This window comes from Anomaloglossus baeobatrachus, chromosome 3 (assembly GCF_048569485.1).
Source record: "Anomaloglossus baeobatrachus isolate aAnoBae1 chromosome 3, aAnoBae1.hap1, whole genome shotgun sequence".
Taxonomy (NCBI): domain Eukaryota; kingdom Metazoa; phylum Chordata; class Amphibia; order Anura; family Aromobatidae; genus Anomaloglossus; species Anomaloglossus baeobatrachus.
Window position 1 is genome coordinate 210,234,614 of NC_134355.1, and position 18,527 is coordinate 210,253,140.

Sequence of the window (18,527 nt, forward strand, 5' to 3'; positions counted from 1 at the left end):
TCCGTAGAAATGCCGTGGCATCTCCCGGACCGCCCAGACCTTCTCTCTCAAGGTCCGTTTTTCCGCCAGAATTCTGCAGCTCTCAGATTGACGGCGTGGCTCTTGAGTCCTGGATCCTGACGGCTTCAGGCATTCCTTCCGAGGTCATCTCCACTATGACTCAGGCTCGGAAGTCTTCCTCGGCCAGGATTTACCACAGGACTTGGAGGATTTTCCTGTCCTGGTGTCGCTCTTCCGGCCATGCTCCTTGGCCGTTTTCTTTGCCGACCATCCTGTCCTTTCTACAGTCCGGCCTGCAGCTAGGACTATCCCTCAATTCCCTCAAGGGACAGGTTTCGGCTCTGTCAGTGTTGTTCCAGCGGCGTATCGCCCGACTGGCCCAGGTGCGCACCTTCATGCAGGGCGCATCTCACATCATTCCGCCTTACCGGCGGCCTTTGGATCCCTGGGACCTTAATCTGGTCCTCACGGCCTTACAGAAACCCCCCTTTGAGCCTCTTAGGGAGGTTCCTTTGTTCCGACTTTCACAGAAAGTGGTCTTTCTGGTGGCCATAACTTCTCTCAGGAGAGTCTCTGATTTGGCTGCGCTCTCTTCGGAGTCACCCTTTTTGGTTTTTCACCAAGACAAGGTGGTTCTCCGTCCGACTCCGGACTTTCTCCCTAAGGTGGTGTCTCCTTTCCACCTTAACCAGGACATTACATTGCCTTCCCTTTGTCCGGCCCCTGTGCATCGCTTTGAGAAAGCGTTGCATACTTTGGATTTGGTGCGGGCACTCCGGATCTATGTGTCACGCACCGCCGCTCTTAGGCGGTGCACCTCTCTTTTTGTACTAACCACGGGTCAGCGCAAGGGTCTCTCGGCTTCTAAACCGACCCTAGCTCGTTGGATTAGGTCGGCCATATCCGATGCCTACCAATGTTCTCAGGTGCCCCCACCGCCAGGGATTAAGGCGCACTCGACCAGAGCTGTCGGTGCCTCCTGGGCTTTCAGGCACCAGGCTACGGCTCAGCAGGTTTGTCAGGCTGCCACTTGGTCTAGTCTGCACACCTTTTCGAAGCACTACCAAGTGCATGCTCATGCTTCGGCAGATGCGAGCTTGGGCAGACGCATCCTTCAGGCGGCTGTCGCCCATTTGTGAAGTTAGGTTTTGCCTACTTCTCAGTTCTGTTTATTTCCCACCCATGGACTGCTTTGAGACGTCCCATGGTCTGGGTCTCCCATAAGGAACGATGAAGAAAAAGAGAATTTTGTTACTTACCGTAAATTCTTTTTCTTATAGTTCCGACATGGGAGACCCAGCACCCTCCCTGTTGCCTGTTGGCAGTTCTTGTTCCGTGTGTTTTCACCGGCTGTTGTTGTAGACAGAGGTTCCGGTTATTCCGGGTTTTACTCTATTTCTACTTATGGGTGGATGTCCTCCTTCAGCTTTTGCACTAAACTGGTTAGATGTGTCATCCAGGGGGTGTATATGCTCGGAGGGAGGAGCTACACTTTTAGTGTAGTACTTTGTGTGTCCTCCGGAGGCAGAAGCTATACACCCATGGTCTGGGTCTCCCATGTCGGAACTATAAGAAAAAGAATTTACGGTAAGTAACAAAATTCTCTTTTTTCGCCTGTTTACGTGACGGAGACATATCTACATATTCTCCTCTAATGTTGTACAGAGATTCATAATAATTTTGAAATGTTTTGGCGATCTGGCTAGATTCATGGACATCCTCCCCTTTAGTATTGCAGATTATTAGGATATACGTGTTAGGAGATCTTGGATGTATGTGCCTGGCTAGGGGGCCTCCACATTTGTCTGCAAACTCATAAAAAAAAGTTTTGCATTTTTTCCTTGTAAGAGAAAACGCTTTGATCTACGATCTAAATTTTCCCTGACATTACTTAGCTTAATCAGGTCTGGGTCTGTCGGCTCTTGTTTGTGTATCCTCTCTAGGTTACAGATTTGGTCTAGCAATTCTGTAATTTGGGCCGATTTTTCTTTTATCAGTTTTGACCCCTCTTATTTGGACACCCCTAATCACGCATTTCAGGGCTTCCCACTGAGTAGGGCGGAGGTTTCGTCATGTTTGAGTGAGGAAGAATTTCTCAATCGTTTGTTTAATGGAGCTGATTGTGGTATCATCCTGGTGAAGATTAGGGTTGAGGCGCCAGTTCCACGACTTGGGACCAGGACCAGGAGGTTGAAAGGGGAAGATAGGCGCATGATCGGACCAGGTCAAAGTGCCGATGGAAGCAGTATGTCCCCATTCCAAAAGGTGGTGAGAGATAAATAAATGATCAATTCTGCTATACAGTATGTCTTGTGGAGGGATGAATAAAAGGTATAATCCCTATCTCTTGGGTGAAGGATCTGCCACACGTCTACTGCTTGCAGTTTAGCTACATGATTTTTTGAGTGTGGACAACTGAGAGGGGGATTGAGGACTTACCAGAGGAATAGTCCAGCATCTTATTTATAGTCATGTTTAAATCTCCTCCCAGTATTGGGAGTCCTTTCATTAAGCCCTCCAGTCGCCACAGGTATCCCCGAAATGACTTCACCTGTTCTTTGTTCTGGAGATACAAATTAACAAAGGTGTATATCTAGTTCTCTACTGAAATCTTCAAAAACACGAGACAGGCAACCTTGATTGACGACATCTCTTTCTGAATATTAGGTTCCGGGTAGGGTAAAGGCTTTTAGGGAAGGCGGGAGGTATGGGGTATAGCAAGATAAGAAAAAAGAAACAAAAGTTGAGAAGAGCAAGAAAAAAATAAGAGGCATATGGGCTTTTGAAACTTGCCTGTTTCATTATTTCTTCCTTGACAGTAAAGTAATGGATCCGCATATGACATCCCTGGGATTATCAGTGTCCTGGTTACAAGGCCGCAGTGCACGGTGCGCTCTGTCTATTAACAATTCTTCAGTGGCCCCCTGTCCAGCAGTGAATTGAATATTCCCTTGAGAGTGGGCAATAAATCCGTCACAGTAGTAGCCTCTTGGAGACCCTGTATCCATATCTTCATCCACGCCAAAGAGAGAGTCCAACTGCCTTGTATGTAGATCCAGATCTTCACGCTGGGCTGCTTGTTCCACTGTCGGTGGGGTCATGTCGAAAGTGACGCACTTCCGGCGTCGCTCTTGACATCGTAGTGTGTAAAGCCTAGATGATACGATTAACAAGCGCAAAAGCGTCGTAATCGTATCATCGGTGTAGCGTCGGCAAAAACCATAATTACCTCGCTGAGACGGTCCGATGTTGTTCCTCGTTCCTGCGGCAGCACACATCGCTGTGTGTGAAGTCGCAGAAGCGAGGAACATCTCCTACCTCCTTCACTGCGGCTCCTGTCGGCTATGCGGAAGGAAGGAGGTGGGCGGGATGTTTACGTCCCGCTCATCTCTTCCCTCCGCTTCTATTGGCCGCCTGCCGTGTGACGTCGCTATGACGCCGCACAGCCCGCCTCCTTAATAAGTCGCCGGCCAGAGCGATGTCGCAGGGCAAGGTGAGTGCATGTGAAGCTGGCGTAGCGATAATTTTCACTACGCCAGCTATCACCACATATCGCAGCTGCGACAGGGGCGGGGACTATCGCACTCGGCATCGCAGCATCGGCCTGCGATGTCGTAGTGTGCAAAGTACCCCTCAGTGTGACTGATGTGGATTCAAGTTGAGACACTTTGTCAGATACTTGTGTCACTGTGGTATTTAGGTTTTGTATTTCGGATTTAGAGAGATTCTCAAGGCGAGTAATATACCCCTCCATGTCAGCTTTAGTTGGAAATTCCATCATTTGAGCTCTCAGGTCTTTGATTTCACCAATCATGAGCGTCTTTTGCATAGGAGATGAGGGATTTAGTGTTTCAGTGTGAGTCACCTGGGGAGAGATGAAGGGTAAGTCAGATACTGCTGCCCCAGGAGATACAGGCATGTCTTGATTTAGTCCCTTTAGCTGGCATGGAGACTGTGCTTTAGCAGGGGCAGTGGCAGCCATGTTTTGTCCTTTGTTTTTCAAAGGGCCTCCTCCTTCTGTGAAGCATTTTGGACACCCCTCTGCGAGGAGGACCCCGGGGTCCCCGCCGGAGAGCGGGATGGCGAGGGTTGAGGGTCTTCTACTTTTCCTTCACTTATCAAGGAGGGCCAGGCTCCCAGTAGCAATATTACCGAACCCAGAGGCAGACAGGGCCTCACACGGCACCGTGTAACTGTCGAACCAGCAAGGGGCCTCTCGCCCCTACAGACTTCTGTATGGGTTTCAGTATATTGCTGATCCAATTACTGGCAGACCCACCGGGGCTCCGATGAGGTGTGAACAAAGGCTTCAAGGAGCGCACAATCCAGCATCTGGAGGACCGACAGTTCTGTGGGCGCACAGGCCCCAGAAGAGCAGCCCTGTAGCGTTTCAGGTACACACTACCTGCCGCACGGGGATTTCCCTAAGCAAGACCGCAAGCTTCAGCCCCATCGTCTGCTGGGGAGGTCAGGTCTCTCCTCCTCAGTTGTGCGGTAGCAGCAACCTCCTTGAGCGGGCGCCAAGGACCCGCCGAGGAGACCTGGAGGATTATGGTGACCTGAGCTGGCTCCCACCCCGGTCGTCGCAGCCTCCGGAAAGGTAAGCCCAGTTCAGGGGCTGATGGGTTATTCCCAGCCCTCCGCCTGTAACAGTAGGGCCTGCCGTAAAGCAGCGGGTGACTTCTTCACTGATGTTCCTCACACTGATGGGGCCCTCTTCTCCTCCTTAAACACAGTAGCTGGGTGACCGGAGCTCTCAGCGTGCTTGGACATTTGAATTTTTGTACATAATTAGAACATATATTTTATTTAACGATTATGTATATTATAAGGAGTTTGTAGTAAAATAGTGTCACGTTTTAAAGCCTCTTTTTATGTTCAAAGGACGATTGGGACTGCTGGATTATGATGTAGTAGAAACGAGCAATCTTCATAGACAAGTTTTGCATGGAGAAAAAAGAAAAGGCATGTCAAAATCTGCATCAGTAATGAAATCTCTAAGGAAGTACGTGCTTCTTTATACTGTTTTCATTTTTACCTATTCTGTCAGCGCCATGAGAGTGCCGTGTTAAAGCTAAGGGAAAACGTCAGCTGTCTTCCACAGGAACCAATCAGGTTATTTCATTTTTTAAACTTCCTTTGAAAAAATGAGAACTGGAATCTGATTGGTTACAATAGAAAAGTGCCTTCTCTCATTGCATTAACTTTGATAAATTTCTTACATTATCTTTTGTTTTATCATTTTAGAATTTGATGATGTAGAACAGTCTACCCTGTTTCCCCGAAAATAAGACACTGTCTTATTTTTTTTTGGCCCGAAAAAAGAACTAGGTCTTATTTTCAGGGGGTGTCTTATTCTTGAGGAGACCTAGTTTGGGGTAAGTTTACCCCTCACCCCCCCACAAAAAGCAGACCCCCCTCCTTCCCAGGATCATTATACTTACCAGCCACGGGTGTCTGTATGGCTCCCAGATCTCCCAGCATGTCGCCCTCCCCTGCGTCTGGCCGACATACATACATCAGATCACACACACACACACACACACACACACACACACACACCATTCCTCCCTCCGATGGGCACTCTGATCACATACACTCACACACATTCACGATATCGCACATACCTGTACAATCGCATGCACACACTCACAACATATGAAGATATCACGTGCTTCCGGCCATGTGATCCTCCCACAGGTCCTGGAAGATCACTGCACAGCATCGCAAGCGCCGAGAAGCAAGCGATATCGCTGGATGTGGTGAGTGTGCGGATGCGATCTATAGTGTGTGTGTGTGCGGGCGTTCTCGTGTGTGTTCTCATATGTGTGTGTCTGTATGTGATCTGATGAGTGTGCGTGTACCGCCGCAGGACCTTGATGCACTCACCTGCTCCCGGTCGGCGTCTGTTGAGTATAATCGCGGGGTCTTCTATCTGCTTTCTTCTGTCCTTTGGGGGTGCCCGCTGTCAATAATGAAGTGTCCTGCAGTATCTTTAACTTTTTTACTGCTGCATGGACACTTCATTATTGACCGCGGCTAGGTCTTATTTTCGAGGGATGTCTTATATTTAAGCCTCCGTGAAAAATCCTGCTAGGTCTTATATTCGGGGGAAGTCTTATTTTTGGGGAAACACGGTACTTATGCAGTCTGCGAACAAGGGGCATGGTTTGCTCCTTGGTGTTGGTAGGATAATTTTAGAATCCACAGATCCATTTTATAAATCATTCATTTAATGAACCGATTTGATCCCCAACAGACAATTAATTCTTACAAAAGACCAACAGTCTCGTATAATCATGATTTGAGTAAATTCCAAATATACAACATATTTAAATAATGATATTTTATTACAATTTTTTTATTATTAAATAGATATATTGAACAAGACACACAGTGTAGATATCGTGTTTAAAAACATACAGAGAAAATTTCCATTAGAGAAACACACAGGACAGTGTGACAAAGAACAATGTTTTGGCCAAACAATAACACACTATGTACTGTATTTTTCAGACTATAAGACGCACTTTTTTTCCCCCAAATGTTGGGGGAAAGTGGGGGGTGCCTCTTATAGTCTGAATGTAGGGCTGCGGGGAATGAAGGTGCTGCGGTGGAGCGTGTAATCGGCGGCACGAGCAGGCTGTAGCAGCCTGCCATGACCACGTGGACCCGCTCATTTAATATGCACGCCCACCATCCCAGCGCTGACAGGTGGGCAGGGTGATGGGCGGGGAATGAGCGCATATTAACCCCTTCACGACCGCGGGCAGTAAAATTACGTCCTATTTTAACGTGACTTAACGACCAGGGACGTAATTTTACTGCCTAAACTTCATTTGATTGCCGTGGCCATAGCAACGGCTTTCAAATGATGTCCCCTGCTGTTTCTTACAGCAGGGGACCTTTGCTTGACCCCAGGGGGGGCGGCATCGCCACCCCCTATCGACGATCGATGTGATTGGCTGTTCAAATCTGAACCGCCAACCACATCGATCGCACTAATTTCGGCAAAAATAATGCCCGAATTAGTGCGATCCTGTGAGATCCAGCTATGAGATGCCGCAGCTGCTGCAGCATATCATAGGTGGACCTCAAACATGCCGCCCCCAGCCCCTGCAGCACTGATTGGAGCGATCGTGCTATGACGCGCAATCGCTCCAATCCGTGTGCAGTGGGGCGGTCTGATCTGCCGGTGGCCGCCCTCCCCAGGCCTGTGCGAGCCCTCCCCCAACATGTCTGCAGCGTGCAGTGGCTGGTACTTGTAGTACCACGCCACCGCTGCTCCTGCCGCCGCCGTAGCTGGGGTCACCGCTGCTGCTGCTGCACGTGAGTACTGTGCTCACTTTGCAGCCGTGCGCGCTCCCGTGGTGCCCCTGCGCGCTCCCGTAGTGCCCATGCGCGCTGCCGTGATAGCCCCTGCCGTGCCCCCCCCCGCGATCTGCTCCCCCCAACCCCCAACCCCCCCCCCCCCCATCCCGATCTGCTCCCCCCGCGATCTGACTGCCTCCCCCATTATCTCTATTCTGCTTCTGCAGCTCCCTCTCCGGTCTTCCCCTCTGCTCTCCCCCCTCCCCCTCTGCTCTCCCCCCCCCCCTCTGCTCTCAACCCCCCCTCTGCTCTCAGCCCCCCCTCTCCCCCTCTGCTCTCCCCCGACGTCCTCTTACCTGTCTTCACCGGCCTGATCACATCTGCGTCCATCGCTGGGTCCTTCCTGGGCATTCTGCTGATCTGCCTGCTGCTCCTGTAAAGCTGTCCATCTCTCTGCCATCTGTTCCTCTGCAGCTCTTCTGGTCAGTGATCCTCCTGCTAGTCCTCTGGGTACTGTGAGTATAACTTTTTTTTTTTTTTTTCCGTATCCCCTGTCCATTTTTACACCTCATCCGTCCGTGCGTCCCGCCAAGCGCTGATCAGGGATACAGATAACGGATCGGCATCCCTGCTCAATTTTTGGCGTGACTTTTTTTTCCGTATCCCCGACGCTTTTTGTATCGCATCCGTGCGTCCCGCCAAGCGCTGATCAGGGATGCAGATAACGGATCGGCTTCCCTGCTCAATTTTTTGCGTGACTTTTTTTTCCGTATCCCCTACGCTTTTTGTATCGCATCCGTCCGTGCGTCCCGCCAAGCGCTGATCAGGGATGCAGATAACGGATCGGCATCCCTGCTCAATTTTTGGCGTGACTTTTTTTTCCGTATCCCCGACGCTTTTTGTATCGCATCCGTCCGTGCGTCCCGCCAAGCGCTGATCAGGGATGCACATAACGGATCGGCATCCATTGTCAATTTTTGGCGTGACTTTTTTCCGTATTCACGACGCTTTTTGTATCGCATCCGTCCGTGCGTCCCGCCGAGCACTGATCAGGGATGCCGATAACGGATCTGCATCCGTGGTCAGTTTTTGGCGTGACTTTTTTCCGTATTCACGACGCTTTTTGTATCACATCCGTCCGTGCGTCCCGCCGAGCGCTGATTAGGGATGCAGATAACGGATCGGCATCCCTGCTCAATTTTTGGCATGACTTTTTTCCGTATTTGCGACGCTTTTTGTATCGCATCCGTCCGTGCATCCCGCCAAGCGCTGATCAGGGATGCACATAACGTATCTGCATCCATGGTCAATTTTTGGCGTGACTCTTTTTTTTACGTATCCCCGACGCTTTTTTTTTATCGCATCCGACCGTGCGTCCTGCAGCGGCCGATCAGTGCACTGCGTCTGTGCGTTTGAAAATTCAAATGGCGTTCGTTCTCTTCTGAGCCCTGCCATGCGCTCAAACAATTACTTTCCACCACATGTGAGGTATCTACGTACTCAGGAGAAATTGCACAATATGTTTTATGGTGCATTTTTTCCTGTTACCCTTGTGAAAAAAAAAGCTACCTAGTTGAAGCAACCGTTTTGTGGTAAAAAAAAAAATTTTTCTTTTCACGGCTCAACGCTATAAACTTCTGTGAAGCCCCCAGGTGTTCAAAGTGCTCACTAAACATCTAGAAAAATTATTTGAGGGCTCTAGTTTCCAAAATGGTGTCACTTGTGGGGGATCTCCACTGTTTAGGCACCATAGGGGGTCTCCAAACGTGACATGGCGTCCGCTAATGATTCCAACCAATTTTGCTGTCAAATGGCGCTCCTTCTCTTCTGAGCCCCGCCATGCGCCCAAACAATTACTTTCCACCACATATGAGGTATCTGCGTACTCAGAAGAAAATGCACCATACATTTTATGGTGCATTTTTTCCTGATAGCCTTGTGAAAAAAAAAGCTACCTAGTTGAAGCAACCGTTTTGTGGTAAAAAAAATGTTTTTTCTTTTCACGGCTCAACGCTATAAACTTCTGTGAAGCCCCCAGGTGTTCAAAGTGCTCACCAAACATCTAGAAAAATTATTTGAGGGCTCTAGTTTCCAAAATGGTGTCACTTGTGGGGGAGCTCCACTGTTTAGGTACCATAGGGGGTCTCCAAACGTGACATGGCGTCCGCTAATGATTCCAACCAATTTTGCTGTCAAATGGCGCTCCTTCTCTTCTGAGCCCCGCCATGCGCCCAAACAATTACTTTCCACCACATATGAGGTATCTGCGTACTCAGAAGAAAATGCACCATACATTTTATGGTGCATTGTTTCCTGATAGCCTTGTGAAAAAAAAAAGCTACCTAGTTGAAGCAACCGTTTTGTGGTAAAAAAAATTTTTTTTCTTTTCACGGCTCAACGCTATAAACTTCTGTGAAGCCCCCAGGTGTTCAAAGTGCTCACCAAACATCTAGAAAAATTATTTGAGGGCTCTAGTTTCCAAAATGGTGTCACTTGTGGGGGAGCTCCACTGTTTAGGTACCATAGGGGGTCTCCAAACGTGACATGGCGTCCGCTAATGATTCCAACCAATTTTGCTGTCAAATGGCGCTCCTTCTCTTCTGAGCCCCGCCATGCGCCCAAACAATTACTTTCCACCACATATGAGGTATCTGCGTACTCAGGAGAAAATGCACAATACATTTTATTGTGCATTTTTTCCTGATAGCCTTGTGAAAAAAAAAGCTACCTAGTTGAAGCAACCGTTTTGTAGTAAAAAAAAAATTTTTTCTTTTCACGGCTCAACGCTATAAACTTCTGTGAAGCCCCCAGGTGTTCAAAGTGCTCACCAAACATCTAGAAAAATTATTTGAGGGCTCTAGTTTCCAAAATGGGGTGACTTATGGGGGAGCTCCATTGTTTAGGCACCTCAGGGGGTCTTCATACCCCACATGGCGTCCGCTAATGAGTGCAGCTAATTTTGCACTCAAAAATTCAAATGGCGCTCCTTGCCTTCCGAGCACTGCCGTGTGTCCAAAGATTTGATTTCCACCACATATGAGGTATCTGCGTATTCAGGAGAAAATGCACAATACATTTTATGGTGCATTTTTTCCTGTTACCCTTGTGAAAAAAAAAGCTACTTAGTTGAAGCAACCGTTTTGTTGTAAAAATAAATTTTTTTCTTTTCACGGCTCAACGCTATAAACTTCTGTGAAGCCCCCAGGTGTTCAAAGTGCTCACCAAACATCTAGAACAATTATTTGAGGGCTCTAGTTTCCAAAATGGGGTCACTTGTAGGGGAGCTCCATTGTTTAGGCACCTCAGGGGGTCTTCAAACCCGACATGGCGTCCGCTAACAGGTGCAGCTAATTTTGCACTCAAAAATTCAAATGGCGCTCCTTGCCTTCCGAGCACTGCTGTGTGTCCAAACATTTGATTTCCACCACATATGAGGTATCTGCGTACTCAGGAGAAAATGCACAATACATTTTATGGTGCATTTTTTCCTGTTACCCTTGTGAAAAAAAAAGCTACCTAGTTGAAGCAACCGTTTTGTGGTAAAAAAAATTTTTTTTCTTTTCACGGCTCAACGCTATAAACTTCTGTGAAGCCCCCAGGGGTTCAAAGTGCTCACCAAACATCTAGAAAAATTATTTGAGGGCTCTAGTTTCCAAAATGGGGTCACTTGTGGGGGAGCTCTATTGTTTAGGCACCTCAGGGGGTCTTCAAACCCGACATGGCGTCCGCTAATGAGTGCAGCTAATTTTGCGTTCAAAAATTCAAATGGCGCTCCTTCCCTTCCGAGCTCTGCCGTGCGCCCAAACAATTGATTTTTACCACATATGGGGTATCAGCGTACTCAGGAGAACATGCACAATAAATTGTATTGTGTACTCTCTCTTTTCTCCCTTGTAAAAATGAAAATTTTATGGCTAAAGTAACATTTTTGTGTTAAAAAGTAAAATTTTCATTTTTTCCTTCCACATTGCTTTGGTTCCTGTGAAGCACCTAAAGGGTTAATAAACTTCTTGGATGTGGTTTTGAGCAGTGTGAGGGGTGTAGTTTTTAGAATGGGGTCACTTTTGGGTATTTTCTGTCACCTAGGCCTCTCAAAGTCACCTCAAATGTGATGTGGTCCCTAAAAAAAATTATTTTGTAAATTTTGTTGGAAAAATGAGAATTTGCTGATGACCTTTGACCCCTTCTAACTTCCTAACAGAAAAAAAATTTGTTTCGAAAATTGCGCTGATGTAAAGTTGACAAGTGGGAAATGTTATTTAGTAACTATTTTGTGTGACATATCTCTCAGATTTATGGGCATAAATTTTCAAAGTTTGAAAATTGCGAAATTTTCAAAATTTTCGCCAAATTTCCTAAATTTTCACAAATAAACGCAAAAAATATCGGCCTAAATTTACCACTGACATGAAGTACAATATGTCACGAAAAAACAATCTTAGAATCGCCAGGATCCGTTGAAGCGTTCCAGAGTTATAACCTGTCAAAGTGACACTGGTCAGAATTGCAAAAAATGGCCCGGTCATTAGGGTGTTTTAGTGGCCGGGGGTGAAGGGGTTAAACAGCCTTCCCACATGATCACCCCTGGCAACTACAGCATGGAGTGATCATGCGGCTGTATTCACTGGCCCCCGCGCATCATCATAAGCGCGGGGTGCAGTGAATCAGTATAACTCACTGGCCACGATCTCTGCAGCACCGCGATGTCCTCCTGTCTGTGCCGGCGGTGGCTGTGTGGAGACTAGCGGTGCTCACAGCTATGACATCATCGCTGTGCGCACGTGTCCATCGGGCGGCAGCTCCGCACGGTGGTCGGGCGGCAGTGAGTTCATTGTAGATTGTAGGCATTTCTGAACAGGTGGGTCTTCAGGTTCCGTTTGAAGTTTGCAAGGGTAGGGGATAGTCTGACGTGTTGAGGCAGTGAGTTCCAGGAGACTGGGGATGCTCAGGAGAAGTCTTGGAGTCGGTTGTGTGAGGAGCGAATGCGAGAGGAGGAGAGAAGGAGATCTTGGGAGGACCGGAGGTGACGTGCTGGAGTATAGTGGGAGATTAGTTCGGAGATATACGGAGGAGAGAGATTATGCACAGCTTTGTAGGTCAGTGTTAGTAGTTTGAATTGTATACGGTGGAAGATTGGGAGCCCGTGGAGGGACATGCAGAGGGGAGAAGCGGGGTGGTATTGAGGAGAGAGGTGGATCAGTCGGGCAGCAGAGTTAAGGATGGACTGGAGAGGGGCGAGCGTGTTGGCAGGGAGGCCACAGAGGAGGATGTTACAGTAGTCGAGGCGGGAGATTATGAGGGCATGCACTAGCATTTTAGTAGATTGCGAATTGAGGAAAGGGCGGATTCTGGAAATATTTTTGAGTTGAAGACGGCAGGAGGTGGTTAGGGATTGGATGTGTGGTATGAAGGATAAGGCAGAGTCAAAGGTCACTCCGAGGCAGCGAACTTTGGGTACTGGTGAGAGCATGGTGTTATTTATTGTAATAGATCAGGTGGAGAGTGTAGGTGAGACGGAGGAAAGATGATTAGTTCAGTTTTGGCCACATTGAGCTTTTGGAAGCGATAGGAGAAGAAGGAGGATATAGCAGATAGACATTTCGGGATTTTGGACAGCAGAGATGTGGCATCTGGGTCAGAGAGGTAGATCTGGGTGTCGTCGGCATATAGGTGGTATTGGAAGCCATGGGACTTTATGAGTTGTCCCAGGCCAAATGTGTAGATAGAAAAAAGTAAGGGTCCTAGGACAGAGCCTTGAGGGACGCGAACAGAGAGATGGCGGGATGAAGAGATTGTGTGAGAGTGGGAGACACTGAAAGTGCGATTTGAAAGGTATGAAGGGATCCAAGAGAGGGCAAGATCTCTGACACCAAGGTCTGTAATAGGAGGGAGTGGTCAACGGTATCGAAGGCTGAGGACATGTCTAGAAGTAGGAGTATAGAGAAGTGCTTGTTAGCTTTGGCAGTAAGTCATTCGTAATTTTAGTCAGGGCAGTTTCGGTAGAATGATGTGGACGGAAGCCGGACTGTAGGTTGTCAAAGAGAGAGTTAGAGGAGAGGTGGGAGGAAAGTTCAGCATGAACATGCTGTTCCAGGAGTTTTGAGGCAAGTGGGAGTAGTGATATGGGGCGATAGCTGGTAGTAGAGGTTGGATCGAGGGAAGGTTTCTTTAGGATAGGTGTGACTGTTGCATGTTTAAAGGCAGAGGGGAAGGTACCAGTCGTTAAAGATAGGTTGAAAAGATGGGTTAAGGCTGGAATAAGGGTGGTGGTGAGGTTGGGGAGGAGGTGGGATGGCATGGGGTCAAGTGCGCAGGTGGTGAGGTGCGCTTTTGAGAGAAGACGTGCAAGCTCTCCTTCGGTGATGGTGGGGAGGAAGTTTATGGGAGAGGGGCAGTGGTCAGTTATATGAAGGGGTTGTGGTGGCTCAGCAGAGAAGACTTTCCTTATTAGGTTGATTGTTTCTTGGAAATAAGTGGCAAAGTCTTCTGCAGAAATGAGGGAGGTTGGAGGGGGGCAGTGGTGGGCGAAGGAGGGAGTTGAAAGTGTTGAATAACTGTTTGGGGTTGTGTGTTAGGATATGAGGTTTCTGAAGTAATCGTGTTTAGCGGAGGTGAGGACTGAACGAAATGTGTGAATTGCATTTTTGAATGTGGTGAAGTCTTCCTGGGAGTACGTTTTCTTCCGCCGCCGCTCTGCAGCCCTAGACCTTTGCCGAAGATTTTTAGTGAGGTTGTGCCAGGGCTGTGTATTGATTCGTCTCACTCTGCCATGCACAAGGGGAGCGACTGAATCAATAGCTGATGTGAGAGAGTGGTGTTGTAGAAAGTGGTGGCACTGTCTGTGTCTTGGAGGGACGGTATGGAGGACAGTGGAAGGATAGAGTCGGCGAGGGTGTGCATGTTGAGGTGTGCAAGGTTTCTGCGGGGATGTGCTAGCTGCTGGACAGGGGGGGCATGTGAGGAGGACAGAGCTGAAAAGGTCAGAAGATGGTGGTCAGATAGGGGGAGGGGGTAAGTTGTGAGGTCAGACAGGGAACAGAGGCGGGTGAAGATAAGGTCTAGTGTGTGTCCATCTTTGTGGGTGGCAGAGGTGGACCACTGAGTTAAGCCAAAAGATGAAGCAAGGGAGAGGAGTTTGGAAGTAGCTGATTGGCGGGTTTCAGTGGGGATGTTGAAGTCACCCATGATGATGGTGGGAATGTCAGCAGAGAGAAAGTGTTGAAGCCAGGCAGAGAAGTGGTCGAGGAAGGCAGTGGTAGCGCCCGGGAGTATATGACAGCCACTTGGAAGTTGGAGGGAGAATAGATTCGGACAGAGTGCACTTCAAAGGAAGGCAGGGCAAGGGAGGGTAGAGGTGAGATTGTGGTGAAGCTGCAGTTGTTAGAAAGGAGTAGGCCCACTCCTCCACCTTGTCTATTGCCAGGGCGAGGAGTGTGAGAGAAGTGAAGGCCACCGTAGCATAGTGCCACTGGGGAGGCACAGTTGGAGGGTGTCAGCCATGTTTTGGTGATGCCCAGAAAGGATAGATTGCTGGAGGTAAAGAGACCCTGAATGATGTGCAGTTTATTACACACTGAACGGGCATTCCAACGCGCTCCAGAGAGAGGGGGCGGCGGAGTGGGTGAGAGGAGAATGTTTTTTATGTTGGATAGATTGCGGTAGTTACTAGTATGTGGAGAGCGGTAGGTGGGTGATAAAGAGGGGTGTACCATCTGTGGGGGGCCAGGATTGTGGGCTATGTCACCAGCAGTGAGAAGGAGTAGAGAAAGGGAGACCAGGTGGGAGAAGGAGAGTGGACGGCATGGTCTGCGTGATATTAGGAGCGATTGAGGTTCTGGAGTAGGTCAGCAGATGAGGACAGATGAGAAGGCAGGAGGGAAGGGGAGATGAATATTTGTTTAGGGGGTGCTGGGATGTGTGGATATTGAAGGAGAGTAAGGAGGAGTGGAGCAAAGACTGTGAGGGCATAGGTGAACATGGTGGGAGTAATGTGGTAAGTATGGGATTTAACAAATAAATTGTCAGTGGCAAACGTAGTTAGAAAAAGCTAAATTTTACCTTCTGGTCACTTCTGGGACATTTCTGGTATATTTCTGCCACTTATGAGGCACTTATCAATAGGCACGTACACAGACCACGGTCATAGACCTGGTGCAGCACCTTTAAACATGTCTCAATGACCCAGTTGAACATCAGCTGGCCAACGGGGGAGTGGCACATGAAAGAATTACTAACAGGTAGAATCCACTCAAAGAGAAAAAAAAAACAAAAAAAAAATCTTGACTAATTGACACGATGGGTTATATAGCAGGATGGAGCCATATGCCAGTATATAGCAGGATGCGGCCATATGCTAGGATGACGGTATATAGCAGGATGTGGGCTATACCAGGATGAGGGACGTATACTGTATATACAAGGCAGAAGGCTCATTACCAGGCTGGGGTACCTTAGTAGAGAATTTGGGGACATTACCCCCATAATAGTTTCAGCAGCAGATCCTCGCCCCATAACAGTGTGTCATGGCCGCATTTTTTGCTTAAAATTTTATTTTCCTATTTTCCTTCTCTAAAACCAGGGTGCGTCTTATGGTCCGGTGCGTCTTATAGTCCAAAAAATACGGTAGTGACAGATGATATAAGGTTATTAATATTATTCAGATTTTGGTTAATCCAAATAACCACACAAGAAGGATCAAATAGTAATAGTAATGCTCGGCTAGAACCATATAATGATAGTAAAATGCAGCTGCTAAGTAATATTCTATGGCATCAAAAAGTTCCCCTTAAGATTACAAATAAGAGGACTATAACCCATATATCCAATTACAATATTGCTATTCAGCATCTTTTGTGAAATAAATCAGCAGTTAGATGTTAAAAAGACTAACATAGTCAGGTATTAGAATGGTAGTATACCTTGGCCCCCTAGGGAATATAGGTCAAAATACAATGTATCATATTAGTAAAGCTGCCAGCACCAGTGTTTGTTTATGCTGGCTAAGTAAATCTCAACCATTGCCCATCAGGCTATTAAATATAACAAACCGGCAGACAGCATTGTATAAGTTTGACCCACAAAATGAGGCCTATAGCTAAGATAAAGCTTGCTCAAACAACAGTGTTAAGGAAAAGATGATCCCACGCTGATATCACCTGCTGTGGCCATCTGTAAATCCAGTCACACATCCAGTCACACAGTGATGCTGGACCCCTAAATAGACCCCCAATTGCTCACACTTGTGATTGTCGGCGCACGTCCGTCATCAAACTCCTTGTTCGCCGCTGCCGCCGGTGTCCCGGAAAAAGCACCGCGCATGTGCGCGATGACTAACAACCATTGGACGCCGGGCACAACAGAGAAGAAGGGGGAGGAATGACAGGCGCGCGCTCATACAGGATTAGTGAGGAACCATCTTTTCTAAGCACCAAACAATGGTGCTGGCAGCTTTACTAATATATTACATTGTATTTTCTTTTAAATGTTTTTATTAATTTAACACAAAGAAATATGAATATAACCAGACATGTTATGGAAATATACATTGCAGATTTTAGTAAACAACACACATGTCAATATTCTAGGTTATAGACTGTTACTTTTAAATTTAACCACTACATACTAAACTACTACAACAATAAAATACATTAACTTTTAATCTGTCTTCTTTACTCATTGGAGTGGAAATCACCAAATTACAACATATCGATTAATCATAACCACAAGGTATTTTAGAAACGTAAATTATTAAATATATAACTGGGAGAGGGAAGAAAAAAACAACAAAAAAAAACAGGTTTAAATAGAGTTATTTATCATTAGGTTATTCCATCTTTCCCAAATTGTTTGGTATTTTGGGTATCGATTATTAAAAGTGGCGAAACTTCTCTCATAATTATTATGAAGCATTATCGTTTCTTTACTTTCTGTAATAAACGGTATATCTGTCTTTTTCCATTTAGCCACTATATGAATTTTGACAATTAAAAAAATGTGAATAACTAGGTATTTGTCTTTGGTAATGCTATCTAAATCTAATGAAAGAGCCATTTGAGGTGTAATAGTGATACTATTTCCAATAATTTGATTTATTAAAAGGTTAACCTCCCTCCAAAGACATCTCAATTTGGGACAAGACCAAAATATGTGAAGAATATCTCCCTTTAAATTACATCCTCTCCAGCATAAATGGGAATTATTACTTGAAAAGAGCGAGAGCTTATGAGGAGTAAAGTACCACCTAGAAAGCAATTTATAATAAGCTTCATGAAGTGTTAAACATATATTAGAGGAGTATGTATCTCTAATACATCTATTCCACTTTTCTAAGGAAAAGGTGTTTTTTTAACTCTTTTTCCCATTTTATCATAAATGGCTTTTTTTCAAAGTGAATGTCTCTGTTGAATATTTCATATATATATATCTAGTTTGCCAAATATTATTATTATTGGCATTACACATAAGATTACAAGATTGTTCAGTTAATAAATGGTTGTCTTTTAGTAAAGCTGAGATAATTTTTCTGATGGATAAATAGCTGTAGAAATCAATATCTGGTAAATCATGTTGTTTTTTTAGAGTTTGAAAAGAAATAAAATTAGTCCCATCATGTAGATCCAACATTTTTTTAAGATTTCTCTTCCTCCATAATTCTGGAGTTTTGACTTCTGGGAGCCAATTGAAAAAGGTAAGGGGCATATTCTTTATTTACTCATGTTTATTACTTTTTTGATTTAAAGCCGCTAATTTTCTCCATGTTAAGATAGTTGCACATAAAATGGGAGATTCAGAAAGAAGTTGATGAGGATTCATTAGATTATGAATGATTAATGAATATAAAGGAATATTATTATGTAAGTCAGTTTCAATCTCCTTCCATGTAGTAGTAAGATTATCTTTAAACCAAATTTGACTTTGTCTAATTAAATTAGTATAGAAATAACTGTAAATATTAGGTAACCCTAAGCCTCTTCTTTTTTTCTTTTTCATTAGAATATAGTTAGCTACCCTTGTTCTTTTTTTATTTGATACAAAGGTATTAATGAGGGACTGAATCTTACTCAAGTAGTTTTCTGGAATAAAAAGGGGAATAGTTCTAAAATAGTATAATATTTTTGAAATAATCATCATTTTAATAGAGGATATTCTTCCAAACCAAGTGAGTTCATACTTTAAGTTTTTTAAGTCTGACTGAATTATTTTAATTAGGTTCTCCA

General features: G+C 46.0%; 1 protein-coding gene across 1 annotated transcript in view; it reads left to right on the forward strand.

Annotated features, from left to right (window-relative positions):
• MOCS3 (molybdenum cofactor synthesis 3) overlaps positions 1–18,527 on the forward strand; it is a 186,064-nt gene that overhangs the window by 84,948 nt on the left and 82,589 nt on the right. Inside the window, exon 4 of the mRNA XM_075338198.1 lies at positions 4,885–5,005. Within this exon, the coding sequence (XP_075194313.1) occupies positions 4,885–5,005 (121 nt within the window). The remainder of the gene's footprint in view (positions 1–4,884; positions 5,006–18,527) is intronic.